This window comes from Eleginops maclovinus, chromosome 23 (assembly GCF_036324505.1).
Source record: "Eleginops maclovinus isolate JMC-PN-2008 ecotype Puerto Natales chromosome 23, JC_Emac_rtc_rv5, whole genome shotgun sequence".
Taxonomy (NCBI): domain Eukaryota; kingdom Metazoa; phylum Chordata; class Actinopteri; order Perciformes; family Eleginopidae; genus Eleginops; species Eleginops maclovinus.
Window position 1 is genome coordinate 12,619,262 of NC_086371.1, and position 12,373 is coordinate 12,631,634.

Consider the following 12,373-nt stretch of genomic DNA (forward strand, 5'->3'; position numbering starts at 1 on the left):
GGGGGCGCGCGTCCGAGCTGGAGTTAGCCAGAAAAATGGACGCTAATAACTTCACAGGTAGAGCAAGCGATGACAATAAATACAGTAAAGTTTCTGTAATGTCTCACAGAGACAATCACCTTGGTGATACGCTTAAGTGCTTTTCAAGGATGTAATAAGACCACACTGTGCTTGTCAAAGTCCTCAATTGAACGTTGCAGGGATATAGCCTAGCTTTCTTTGAATACTACTTAAATCCGCTTATTGTTCATTCTTTATTTTTATTCCCCTTTACAAATATTTGTTGTTGGATTTTTACAATAACAAGTAAAGTTAGTTTCTAACTAAGCACCACTAACTTTAGGCAACTGTTTTGTGTCTGGTGCCCTCACCCTTAAGACATGAGCTTGCATCAGGGGGTGGAGACCATGTGACGACAGAGAGCACGTGTTTGTGTACAGGTGCGTGTGGAAGCCACTGTTACCTTAAGGCCCTCCTAACTGTGCTTACCTATTGTCAAAGTTCATTATGACATTCAAAGTCAATGTATGACAGTTATTAGTAAACATTCAGAATCAGAAATACTTTATTTATCCCAAACTTGGACATTTTTTCAGGATGATTTGCTCCTTTTTTTTTCTTTGACAGAAGGGCAGCATGCTTGCACACCTCAAAAACACAACCACAATAAATCAGTGTCTCCCAGAAGAGTTACTTAACTTAAACTGATTCTAAGTTGTTTTATGTTTGCATCATCCTGAAGCTAAATTTATAATACTTTCCATCTCTGATAAACTTAAAGTGAACAACATGCCCAGCACCAAACAGCAGACACACAAAGTTAGTGACCAGCTGGGGAAAACAGTCAAGCATTGTAAGTATAAGAGAGCAAAATGAGAATATTTTGGACATACAATTATTATGTCGACAGACACATCTCCACATGAATGCTAATGTTGTTTTGAGTCTGCTATAATAATAAACAAGAAATGATTTTGAAACACTTTCGCCATGTTTGCTTTTTAAAATGCATAATGTGTAAATATGTGTATAGCTTCATGAGCTGCCCCTAAATTACCAAAAACATTCCATTATGGTTTTAACAAAGGTAATGTAATCATAATTACAGGCAAAACAGACACATCTCACATTTTCTTGGAGCAGGTCACAACCAAGTCTGAAACTCTGGCAGATGAAGGGGGTCTGATCACCACCCAGCCCTCCTTCTCCCACAGCTGTAGACTCTCAGTTATGAATGTGATGTCTCTCACACTGCAATTTCCCTCTTTGCCTTTTTAGAAAGAGGTTCATCAACTGCATTTTTGCTATATTTGTCACCTTTTTGTGCCAGCTTGGCTCATAATAAAATGTCCTATTTATTCCATTCTATAAATAATTTCAGGTGGAAATGGGATCCGATACGCAGGGGGAGCACTGCACATTTGTGCAAATGTTCTCACCGCCTGGCCTCTCTGTGGAACAGGGGTGTATCATCTAAGAAGCAGTATTTTGCCAGTAGTTTAAGAACAGTTGTTGTTATTTTTCATACCCCAAATGCCTATTTTCATAAACCAACGACTTATATCTGATCCGTCAATTACACCATATTTAACAGTAATCACTAAAAATCTCAAGACAGGAAAACTTAACTGAAGCACCACAGAGGTTTGGCCCCCAGTTGCCATCGAACTTGAATTTTTTAAAAATCAAACATTGGAGAAATTATATTAATTGTAGATTTGGTTGAAGACAAATCCACAACATACCTTGCAATTCCTAGCGCTTTAAATCAACACACTCAAATGATGCCTGCAAGGGAATCGGCATTGTCTTTCATTATTTGAAACGCATCAATCCATTGATAGGAGATTAACAATAGCACAGAGAAAACGGTAGCTGTTGATTCTCTATCTTTTATGAGAAGTGTTCTGCTCATGGTCTTTAATGTTGTGGAACCACCGTTGCATCTTTCCTTCTTCTTTCAGTTTTTCTCCTCAATATCCCTCTTGTCCTATTCTACTCCTCTCTTTTTTTAAACCTAGCATAAACGTATGTTAACACCACATAAACAAAAGTTAAATCAGATCAAATCAGCAATGACAGCGGAAAACATCTGAAGTTAGTAGGATATATTGGTTAAACACCCATCTTTCCCATAATGCCAAATAAAATATTTGCCAGTCCCAGCAGGGTGCATGTGTGTGTGATAGAATGGGGTCAGATGAGTTTTAGTTTTGTCTGAGTCGCTATACCTTTGATGTGTGGAAGACGCAGAGCTTTAACTGCAGCAGAGTGCACAAGGGGTCCCAGAGCTGTACAAAAGTCTGTGTATTCGTGCATGCCTTTGGGAATCCAGATTTCTGTGTATTTCTGTATCGGAAAACTGTGCAGTCATACTTGTCAGGAGGGATGTTCTTAGAAAATCTTACACATGTGGCAAATGATCATCTCTGGAACAATTCATTGGAGACTATTCACAGTTCATTTTTCTTATCTAATCTATAAATGATCACCATTCATGACTAAGTGCATCTTGGTTCTCCTGAAAGAGCTCCTACTGTTTTCCTGCTGCCAGCCAGCCATTTGTCTCTGTTACCCTGCTGAGGTGATGACTCCAGGTTATTATGGGATATCAAATAAAGGTCAGACCTCTCACACACAATTATAGGAGTTTACTGTGTAAAGGTCAGCGGTACACACTAGGGTGAGGGAGAGACACAGTGACTCACAGGTGGCACGCAATGTGTGTGTAGACAAATACATTGTGTGATCAAAGAAAAGTATTGCCTAGAGTGGAGCTTGCATAATAACATGTACTAAATGTAATTGTCACACCTTTATAAACATACTTAGAGCTGCTTAGGTTCATGAAAAGAATCAATTTAAATCATTAATGACTTTTGTTCAGACTTTTACTTTTGTCTCTCTGCATCAACTCTCTCTCATTTCAGCTTTTACTGTAGGTGGTCATGTTCATGTGGCTGCCTCTGTGTTTGAGTGAGAGTGTAAATATTACATCAAGCGAAGAAATTCACATGAAGCCTCGTGCTCATATACTTTAAAGGATGTGAGCTTTTAATGCAGCACCTTCAAAAGTAAAAACCTAAATTAATACTCTTGGGACCCGCTTTGAAATTTCGAAGTCTAAGCAAGGCAATCTTGGCTCACAAAGCAGGCTTTAAATCCACTTCCCTTAGGTGATGTTACATACACATGCACACAGTGTCTATGTGTTCCCCTTTTGAAAAATGTATCACATAAATAGATAGTTGAAAGAAATATATGTAGTTTTTGTTAGTATTCCTGATGTCATGTCTAAAATGTACTGTTTACATTTTCTTTTGCAAAACCTGTAATTAAACCACTCAGCTTCCTTCTTCAGATGTGTGTTTACCATTGACAGAGCTGCCAAACTATTCAGCAAAATAAATACAAAATATTTTTCCCCATATGTGTCACACATTTGTTAATGGACTGCATTGGAAAATGTGAACCGTATTACCAACCATGAAGGTGGTTAGACCTCCACCCAGTGGAAGAAATGTTGATGTACACAACACTTTTGTAAACTGTAAAAAACACACAAAATATAACTTCATATAATTCTCATGTATGATAATAAGCTGTGACCAGAAACACAACATTCAATCAGCGTTTGAAGGTTTATTTGAATGCATGTGTTTGTTTGTCTGAACACTTGGACAAATGGACATCAGTGTAGTATCAGTGAGTTAGAGCAAATGTTGACATAACACTGAAGTTGGGCCAAACAATTCAAAACAAGGTATTACAGATTTGCATATCCAGCACATTTTTAGCAAAGAATTTTAAGCTTTCTAAAATAAGATTTGATTTAAATGAATGTATTTTTCAATTGGAGGGAGATTTATTTACTGTAGGTGGTGCTGTCACTTCACCCATTTCAACTATTTTTTTGTACTTTTTTGTTTCCTTCTCATCTGTGACTTATGTGTGACTGAACTGTTTAATTTTTTAATTGACTAGTGTGTGTTGAATTAGGGAGAACTTTATTTTCTTAGAATACAGCAGAGATAATTGTAAATAATACATCATAATGTATTAAAAACAACTTTATTTGTGCAATAAAGTCCAACAAATCCAGTACTTTTGAGGGCTCTGTAATTTATAGCAGAAATGTTCATTCAGTCTTGGTTTAATCATTACACTTTATTTTGTTGGTTGAGGTGGTTTACCTTATATCAGTGAGCAAAGCAAAATAAATAATTCATTTGAGGAGGGTAAGACAAGGACACACTTCCTATACAACATCACAAATTAAAGTTGTTAATGTCTTTATTGACCCAAACGTTTACAAACATTTTGCAAACATATAACAGGTTATTGCATCTCTATTGGATTTGTAAGGTAGTTCAGATGTTGTCGATTACTCAAGACAAACAAATGTATAAATTGAACATATTGTGGAAGAGATAATTTGCGATTCTGAATTTTGGATGGTCCAACAAACAAATAAAAGGCAATGTCATTTAGAAACATAATACATTGAAGAGCAACTAGAAATAAATCAAGTAAATCTTGAAATGTGAAGAACACTATTTAATGTTAAATATGACCTTGAAGAAAGTCCTTCTTTTAATCCTTTTTTCATGTTTCATTCAATTTGACCTGAAATACCTTAAACTATGTGTAGTCTAGTATACTGATAGCTGCATGCTTCTCAAAGCCAGCCATACAAAAATAATGAATAGGACTTTGGCTAAAAAGCAACTCAAGTGGCACCAAGTTTTACTAACAATGTCTTATTTATATGGGAGAAATGTCATTATAAAAAAAATATGCTATAATGTGCATCCAATGTTTTAGCGACTGGATCTTAAGAACAAACCTAACCATCAGAGAGTCAAAGTTCTTCTTCTAAAAACACCTGTAGTGGCCTTCTCCTGCTCAGAGGTAACAAACGTTGCATCCTTTGGTGGATCATCGGTTGCTTGTGAAAGTGGTTTATCATTACTTCTAGTTTGAAGGTGGATCCTCACTTCCCGGTGGAGGAGTGATTTTGAAAAACATGTAGACAGCTGGAGTGAAAATGAGGACAGTGCCCAGTACTGCGACGGTGAGGAAAGCCCACAGGAAGATCCTGTCCAACACCTGAGCCACAAACTTCCAGTCTTGTACGACCTGGGAAATAGAACAAATGAGAGATGATATGACAACAACATATATAAACAGGAAGCCCTTAGACCTGTTCTCACTATTACTTCAATCTTTCTTCATGCAGCTAAACAAACCTCGCGGATGAAGTGTTCCTTGCGGATATGTCTGCTGATGTAACGCACTGAGTAGATAGCCTTGTCTAACATGGTCGCCCAGGCCTCGTCCTCCTTCGCCTCAGAACTTGTCTGTCCGCTGTTCGACCTCTGGACTGCTTTCCGTCCTCCAGAGCGAGGCTTCAGCTCTGGGCTCTCCGGAGCCAGCTCTGGGTAATGGTAGCGGTCTGTGTGTCCGCGCATGCAGAGCAACTTCGGCAGTTTCTGCAGGAAGAGTGTACGCACCCACGGCGACATTGGGTGGTAGGTGGCTGAGGAGCGGTGGTGCACGTTGATGACAAAGACAGTGACGATGATTGAGAGTGTGACAAAGATCATGATGAATAGCAAATACTCTCCGATGAGAGGAATCACCTTGGAGGAGGAAGGGATGATTTCTTCTATGACCAGGAGGAACACAGTGAGCGACACAAGGACTGAGGTGGAGAGAGACAGCTTCTCCCCTTCATCCGAGGGAAGGTAAAACACCAGGACAGTCAGAAAAGACAAACCCAAACAAGGGATGATGAGGAAGAGTGTGTAGAACAACGGCAACCTCTTCAGAATAAATGAATATGTGATGAAGGGGTATGTATACATGTCGTCCTTCCTGTTCCCTCTGGCACCAGTGGCACTAAGGATCTGCCACTCCCCATTATCAAAGAAGTCCTTACGATCAACCTGCTTGTCTATCAGGACCAGGTCCACCATATGGCCGTCGTATGTCCAAGAGCCAAACTTCATGGTGCAGTTCTGGCGGTCGAAGGGGAAAAACGTGACGTCCATAGTGCAGGCGGATTTATAACTAGCAGGCGGTGTCCAGGTGACGGCACCGTTATACCTGACAATGGCTTTGGTCATCAGAGAGCCTTCAAACCGCCCATCAGCACTGAAGAAACATCAAAGAAAAATAATAAAATAAGTCTGGGATTCACATTTACAGATTATCTGTATTAGCTGGTGATTGTATGAGTGTTGTCTTTTATACGCATCTTTATTTTAAATATACCTCAGTATGACATAACTGTTGTTTTAATGTATTAGGTTACAGGTCCCAGTCAAGTATTACAATTTGGTTACATTTTGATTCTATAATTCTATTTAAAAAAGTATATATAGAAGTCTATGAAATTCCTGTTGCTGTACTTTCATTACGGACAGTGTCTTTTTTAAGTTTTCCTATGAATGTACAGTAATTGTCAGCCAGTTGGGGCCTAGCCTATAAGAGCAGTCTTACTTCTCATAGAGGACGATGTCTGGGAGCCAAATATTTTCAGACGGGACTCTGATGGAAGTGATTCCTCCGTATTTTTCTGGATTCCATCGCAGCTTGTAATCGATCCACTCCTGGTAAAGACAAATACAGGACACAGGATGCAGGACTGTTAGACCAATATACAAGACTAAACAAATCTAAAAAAGTTCAATGCCCCTGGAGTTGATAACATTCACATTTTCAGACAGAACAGAAAAAGGTTTGGTCAAGAGATTATGCTGAACCGTGTTTCTTTTAGAGAGACTATCCATATGAATGTGATCATGCTTCTTGATATCAGACTATTATAATACTTCTAAATATTATTGAGTTGTTTTTGTGTCTTTCTCACCTGACAGAGCCAAACGTTCGTGGTCATTAGCTGGTTCTTCTCATCCTAAAAGACAGACAAAGAAAACAGAGGAAACAGTGACGTTAAAAGTGAGGACAGATGGCAGAAGCAAGACGACAGTGTTTAGGTTTTGGGCACATTTCATGATGAAGATTTAAACGAAAAGCATATGCACATCACCAAAATCACAGTGATTGAGACGTACGAATCATAATGTTTTGTATTTAATTAATAGACCATGATATTCAAAACGTTATTAAAGCTGGGAAAAGTGCACTGGTATCTCCCACTTAAGAAATGTCCTGGTACAGTATACATCCAGAGGACAAACATGACATTTGTCTTTAGGGTGATTTACAAAATCTGTCCAAAAATAACCTCTTGGCTAACTCTGGCACACTTATAGAGATATTGATTATTATGCACTGTCTCTGTTAAAGAAATAAAATAAAATAAAAATAAGATATGCAAATGATGGTAGTATCTAAATCAAAATTATTATTTGATTTCACATGAATATGCGAAAAAGCAAAATAATTGACTGCATTTTAGTTTTGTATGTGATGTAATTTGTTTAAAACAGTTCTGATCTGGGTGCTACAATCACAATGTTAGATTTGATTAGTGGAGAATATGAGAAGCTTGGTTGGGAGTAAACTGAATCATCCAATCCTTGCCCTGAAATGACAGAATCTTATTTACCCATCACTGCCACTTCGTTAGCAAACAAAAAGGAGAAAAATAAAATGGAGATGGGCAGCACGAGGTAAATAGAAGAATACAGGGATAGGGAGATGTAGAGTGGTTAACACAGGTTTATTTCCACATCACTGGAGGTGAGTTTGAAGAAAAGAGGGAAGACTAAGAGCTTAAGACTTGATATAAACAGTGACACACAAAAGATGGAGCTGTACAGTGTATCCAGACCAGGCCTCAGCTGTCAGACTGAGTTGGATGTTTTGGTGATCACATAAAGCAGAGATGAACTATAATCTAATACACAGCCATGTACATAAGCAGATCAGAGACAGGGGACTTACATACTGTAGGCAAGCTCCCGTGTCTCTGCTGAGCTGTCTGTCTGGCTCTCTTTTCCACAAACCAACAACTTAATCTTCAACCTAACTGTTTGTTCTTTGCAGAGCCGTAAGAGGGCATCACGGATTGTCTTTGCCCAGCACACGTGTTAGATGGAATAAAGAGTTAAATCTAAACTGGTTGATATGAATATTTCAAGTCAAGAAGAGCGGCTCTTCCATTAGCATCCTCCGTTTTTCTCCATTTGGACACCTAAACCATCTCAACCTATCACAGCGTGCCTCTGAAATATTAAAGGAGCACTCCAGAGATGGAGACTGTGTTTGTAGATGCGATGTGAGTGTTCCCGATCTATTTCAGGATCACAGAAAGCTCCACACTGTTAAGCTGCTGGTGCCCTGTTTGGTTTCAGCACCAAGGACAGCGACACCACACGGCTGATGGTGAAGGCCCAAACAAATCCAGCTGTGGTTCTCAGCTCTCGCCAGTGGTCCTCTTGGTTATATTTCCACTCTCTTCTTTAGAATGATAAAGCTGGAAATGTTCCTCATTTTTGAATTGCCAATTAATCCAATAAAAAAAACCTGACTTAAACCAACAATGTGTTAGCTGTTAGTCCATCACTTAAAACTTCACCACATCTGTGGCTCTCAGTTCCAAGGTTTTTAATGAAATGGTGAATCTTATAAAACTGTTCATGATGCAAACACAATATGTTATTTTTTTAATGAAGTATTTTAGATTACAGGCTAAATGATGTTTCAGAACATGTCATACTGTTTGTTTTAGAGCAAGCTTCAATTAAATAGTAGGAATCTGTTCATTTGCTCGGGACTATTCTAATAATTATGGTAAAAGAAGTCACCCAGGGCAGCTCTATTGCTTTTTGGACGAGAATTGAGATCAATGCTACTGAAGAGACAATCAGACTCTGACTTTGACTGTAACTTTGATGTGATTTATTGCTAATGAGAAAAACATGAAACAATGCCAGAATTGTCCTTCAAGATCTGAGTCATGATGAGGGTAAATATGAACCTAAACAACAAGGTAAATTCTACCTACATTGCCTCAAGTAGGTTAAAAACTAAAAAACATATTTTCTACACTGTTTGTTTCTAATCTCAACATGTGTGTGCAGTTTGGATCCACTAGTGGGAAGCAGACAACAAATCTCCTCATGAATAAAGAAGTACATAGGTAAGCGTTTGTGATGCAGGCATGTCCTCACCACATCAACCAGCTGGGAGATCTTGAGTCCAAATCGAACCCTAACCGTGTCATTTGCGTGCTGGATGGGCCTGACCCAGCGCTGGTAGCCTTGGAAAAGGTTCCTCAGCAGGGCGTCCTCCATCTCCGCCAAGGACACAAACTCATTCGGACCTGGAACAAATAAAATGAATGTGGATTGACTGTTCATTACAAATGAATACTGCTTGTGTTAACTACTAAATACAATTGGGTAGATTGAAGACTTTCTTACAAACAAACATTTTTTAAATAAACATTACTTTTACTGCCATTAAACAGGACAGCACTGGAAAAACAGACAAACAAAAAGTGATTATATCAACTTTTAAGTAGGTTTTTGGAGAGTTTTTTGCCTGCTTCTAGAAAGGCAGCATTACCAAAGAGAAAAAATGTTTAAACATTTGAAAATATGTTCCAGCACGATGGACAGTAACCATCCTGAAAACACAAAAGTATTCATAGTCAAACTTACACTCTCCTGAGATGTTGGGAAAATGTCAACAACAAATGTATCTAAATCAACTTATAAGTAAATCCATATTTGTGAATCAATACAATATTTATGACACAAAGAGCAAATAAATGAGCAAACAAAAGTGTATGAAAGAAGTTGTATCTTCAAATCCAGCTAGTCCGAATGAATAAAAAAGCTACATGCTGGAAAATTCCCCTGGTCCGATAGCTGTGTGCTGAACAGACATCAAGCTATCAAAGAGAAAGATGAGTGAATGATGGAGCTCTGCATTTTGTTGCAATTGCAGTGAGAGGGGACAGTCAGTCAGCACATCAGTCAGCCTGAGGCGATATGATGTCTCTGGAGGGACAGAGACAGTAGTATTGACAAAAGACAGCTTTATAATGTCAGACAGAGGGGACGTCAAGTGCAAGAGAATCACATGATGTAGTGAGGAGCGACATGGACCTATAACCTGGTGCTGGCTCTGCCTCACAACATGTGACTGTTCCATTCATGAATAAATGTAAAGTATTGTCAAAGCAAACATAAAACCACAAAGTGAGAAAGCATGTGGATCACCTCTGCCTGTGCTCTCAAGGACTCAGACACCTGACACCTGTGTTGCTGTTTATCTGATAGCAGCTTCAGCACAAACAAGAGCCGGCAGCACATCATTCCTGAACTAATATGCTGCTTAATATCTCATCTGATTAATACATCTGATTACCTTTGTAAGTTCTAAACTGTATTCATCTTCAAATCAGAGACAAAAAGTTGGAAATGTTTTCTTTGAGTAGAATTAGCCAACAAAACAGAAATAACATACTTGAAAGAAGATATGGGGAAGGTAAAAAAAAGGCACATTTTCTAACTAAACTCCAGTAAAGTAACAAGAAAAAGAACAAGAACTTTTTGATAATCAATGAATGAATCAGGTGCACTTTTGGTTAACGAGTTCCCGGAAAGTTATGTGGAGCTCATTTGAATCTTTCTCAGACATGACTGTTGGACTAACCACATCGTTTTTTCTTTGAAAACAGAAATGTGGAAATGTTGTGGATGTTCAAAAATATTTAAATTAAATACAAGAGTTTTCATACCGGGGATTACGGCCAGGGCCAGCGGGCAGAGGAGGAGGAGGACCGACAACTTCATGGTGCTCCTCTCGGGTCCAACCGAGTGCTCCTGCAGCTTCCTGTTCGCTTCTATCGGCTGCTCAGCGGCAGAGGACTACAGGACACCCAACGAGCAGGCACAGGCATCCAGGTTCCTATCAGTTGAGCTCAGTACCATATGGAAAACAATTCAGCCATTCAGTCTGATGCAGTTTAACAGAGAGCAGGGTTCTTGTGCGAGAGAGCATGGGGCCGGAGTGCGTATGCCGTAACTCCCGTAGAGGTGTCAAGGGGAGCGGCGGTCCGCGGAGCAGCTCTCAAGAGGAGGAGGAGGAGGAGGAGGAGGAGGAGCAGGGACGGAGAAGTGGGAGGGATGTCCGGGTGTGGCTGAAGCGTGGCGTTAAAAGCCACTTTAAAACAAAAACTTTGGATTTTGTTTTAATGGTTATCTCTGTAACTTGTCTACTCATGAAGGTTTTTAAAAATTGAAGTGCATATTAAAGCATTGTCATAGGTTAATATTCCTGACAATTTAAATTGTGTCATCGTACAGGTTTTGCGCCTTTCACTATAAACTCGCAGGAAGTTCCCCTAATAAAAATGGCTTTAAAAACATATGCTTAATTTACTGTTTTGTAATATATCCTTCCTAAAATGGGATGGAATTGTAGTGGCTGGACGTCATGCGATTTAATGTATTTGCAGAAGTAGTAGTGTCAGCTGTGTCACTGTCACTGCTCGTCCACTGGAGAGCGCTAATAGCAACAAGGACATCATGTTATTACGGATAGCATGGCAAGAGTGGCCTTTACTGTTATACAAAGATCCCCTCCAGCAACACTTTAATCTGATATTTAAAAGATTAAAGTGCAGGCATGTGATGGAAAAATGATATAATCATGTGTGTGTGCTTCAGGTTTATGGTGACATTATCATGTTTCATTTAAATGGATTCCTCGTGTTATCAATGATGATATTCATTCAACAAGCCCTACTTTGGCTACTTATTGATACTGGAATGGAAAGTGATACTTTATTGTCCTCTACCTCATCATTTCACATTGTCAGAACATAGAAGAGTCTGAACATGTTTTTAATGTGCTTGTGGGCTATAACAACCTTAATGTCAGAACTGGCCTTGCAAATATAATAATTTCAAAGCTTATACTAGGGTACACACACACACACACACACACACACACACACACACACACACACACACACACACACACACACACACACACACACACACACACACACACACACACACACACATCATTTCTGTGCAGGTGTTTCTATGCTCAGCAGCACACTGTAACAGCCAGATGTTTCCAGTGTCAGACATTCAGTCAGCCATAAGGGCATTGTCCGTCCAGGGATGCATTTCTTTTCTTTGTATTCGTGTATTTATCTTATAGACCAAGCTCAAATGTGAGAATAAACTGACCAGCAGGTTTCACAAAAAGACCAGAGCGTATCTTTGTGCGAGGTGTTTGAGCGACCAAATGGTGTATCATAATTAAAAAAGAAAAACATGATCAAAGTGTTACATAATTCTTCATTTCTGGCCTTTCCCCCCCTTTAAACATACAAGAAAAACAGACCAAACATGTGTGAAACTGCAGCGAGCGACCCGTT

At 39.1% G+C, this 12,373-nt stretch overlaps 1 protein-coding gene across 2 annotated transcripts; it reads right to left on the bottom strand.

The window, feature by feature from the left end:
- Positions 1–4,272: 4,272 nt before the first annotated feature.
- On the bottom strand, positions 4,273–11,012 carry LOC134860195 (neuronal acetylcholine receptor subunit non-alpha-2-like). 2 transcript variants are annotated; one of them, XM_063877069.1, is made up of 6 exons: positions 10,721–11,012; positions 9,144–9,295; positions 6,875–6,919; positions 6,505–6,614; positions 5,250–6,156; positions 4,273–5,139 (listed from the first exon to the last, which is right to left on the bottom strand). In XM_063877069.1, exons 1-6 carry the CDS (start codon positions 10,773–10,775, stop codon positions 4,975–4,977), a joined length of 1,434 nt encoding a protein of 477 aa, XP_063733139.1. In that variant the 5' UTR covers positions 10,776–11,012; the 3' UTR covers positions 4,273–4,974. The 2 variants fall into 2 exon arrangements, with proteins under 2 accessions (XP_063733139.1, XP_063733140.1); XM_063877070.1 differs by lacking the exons at positions 9,144–9,295; positions 10,721–11,012 and adding an exon at positions 7,915–8,060.
- Between the last annotated feature and the right edge of the window lie 1,361 nt (positions 11,013–12,373).

Coding starts and splice junctions, on each gene's coding strand:
- LOC134860195 (XM_063877069.1), bottom strand. CDS start 10,775: ATGAAGTTGTCGGTCCTCCTCCTCCTCTGCCCGCTGGCCCTGGCCGTA. Junction 6,920..9,143: donor TCTCCCAGCTGGTTGATGTG/GTGAGGACATGC, acceptor TCTGTCTTTTAG/GATGAGAAGAACCAGCTAAT. Junction 6,157..6,504: donor GACATCGTCCTCTATGAGAA/GTAAGACTGCTC, acceptor ATGTTTCTTCAG/TGCTGATGGGCGGTTTGAAG.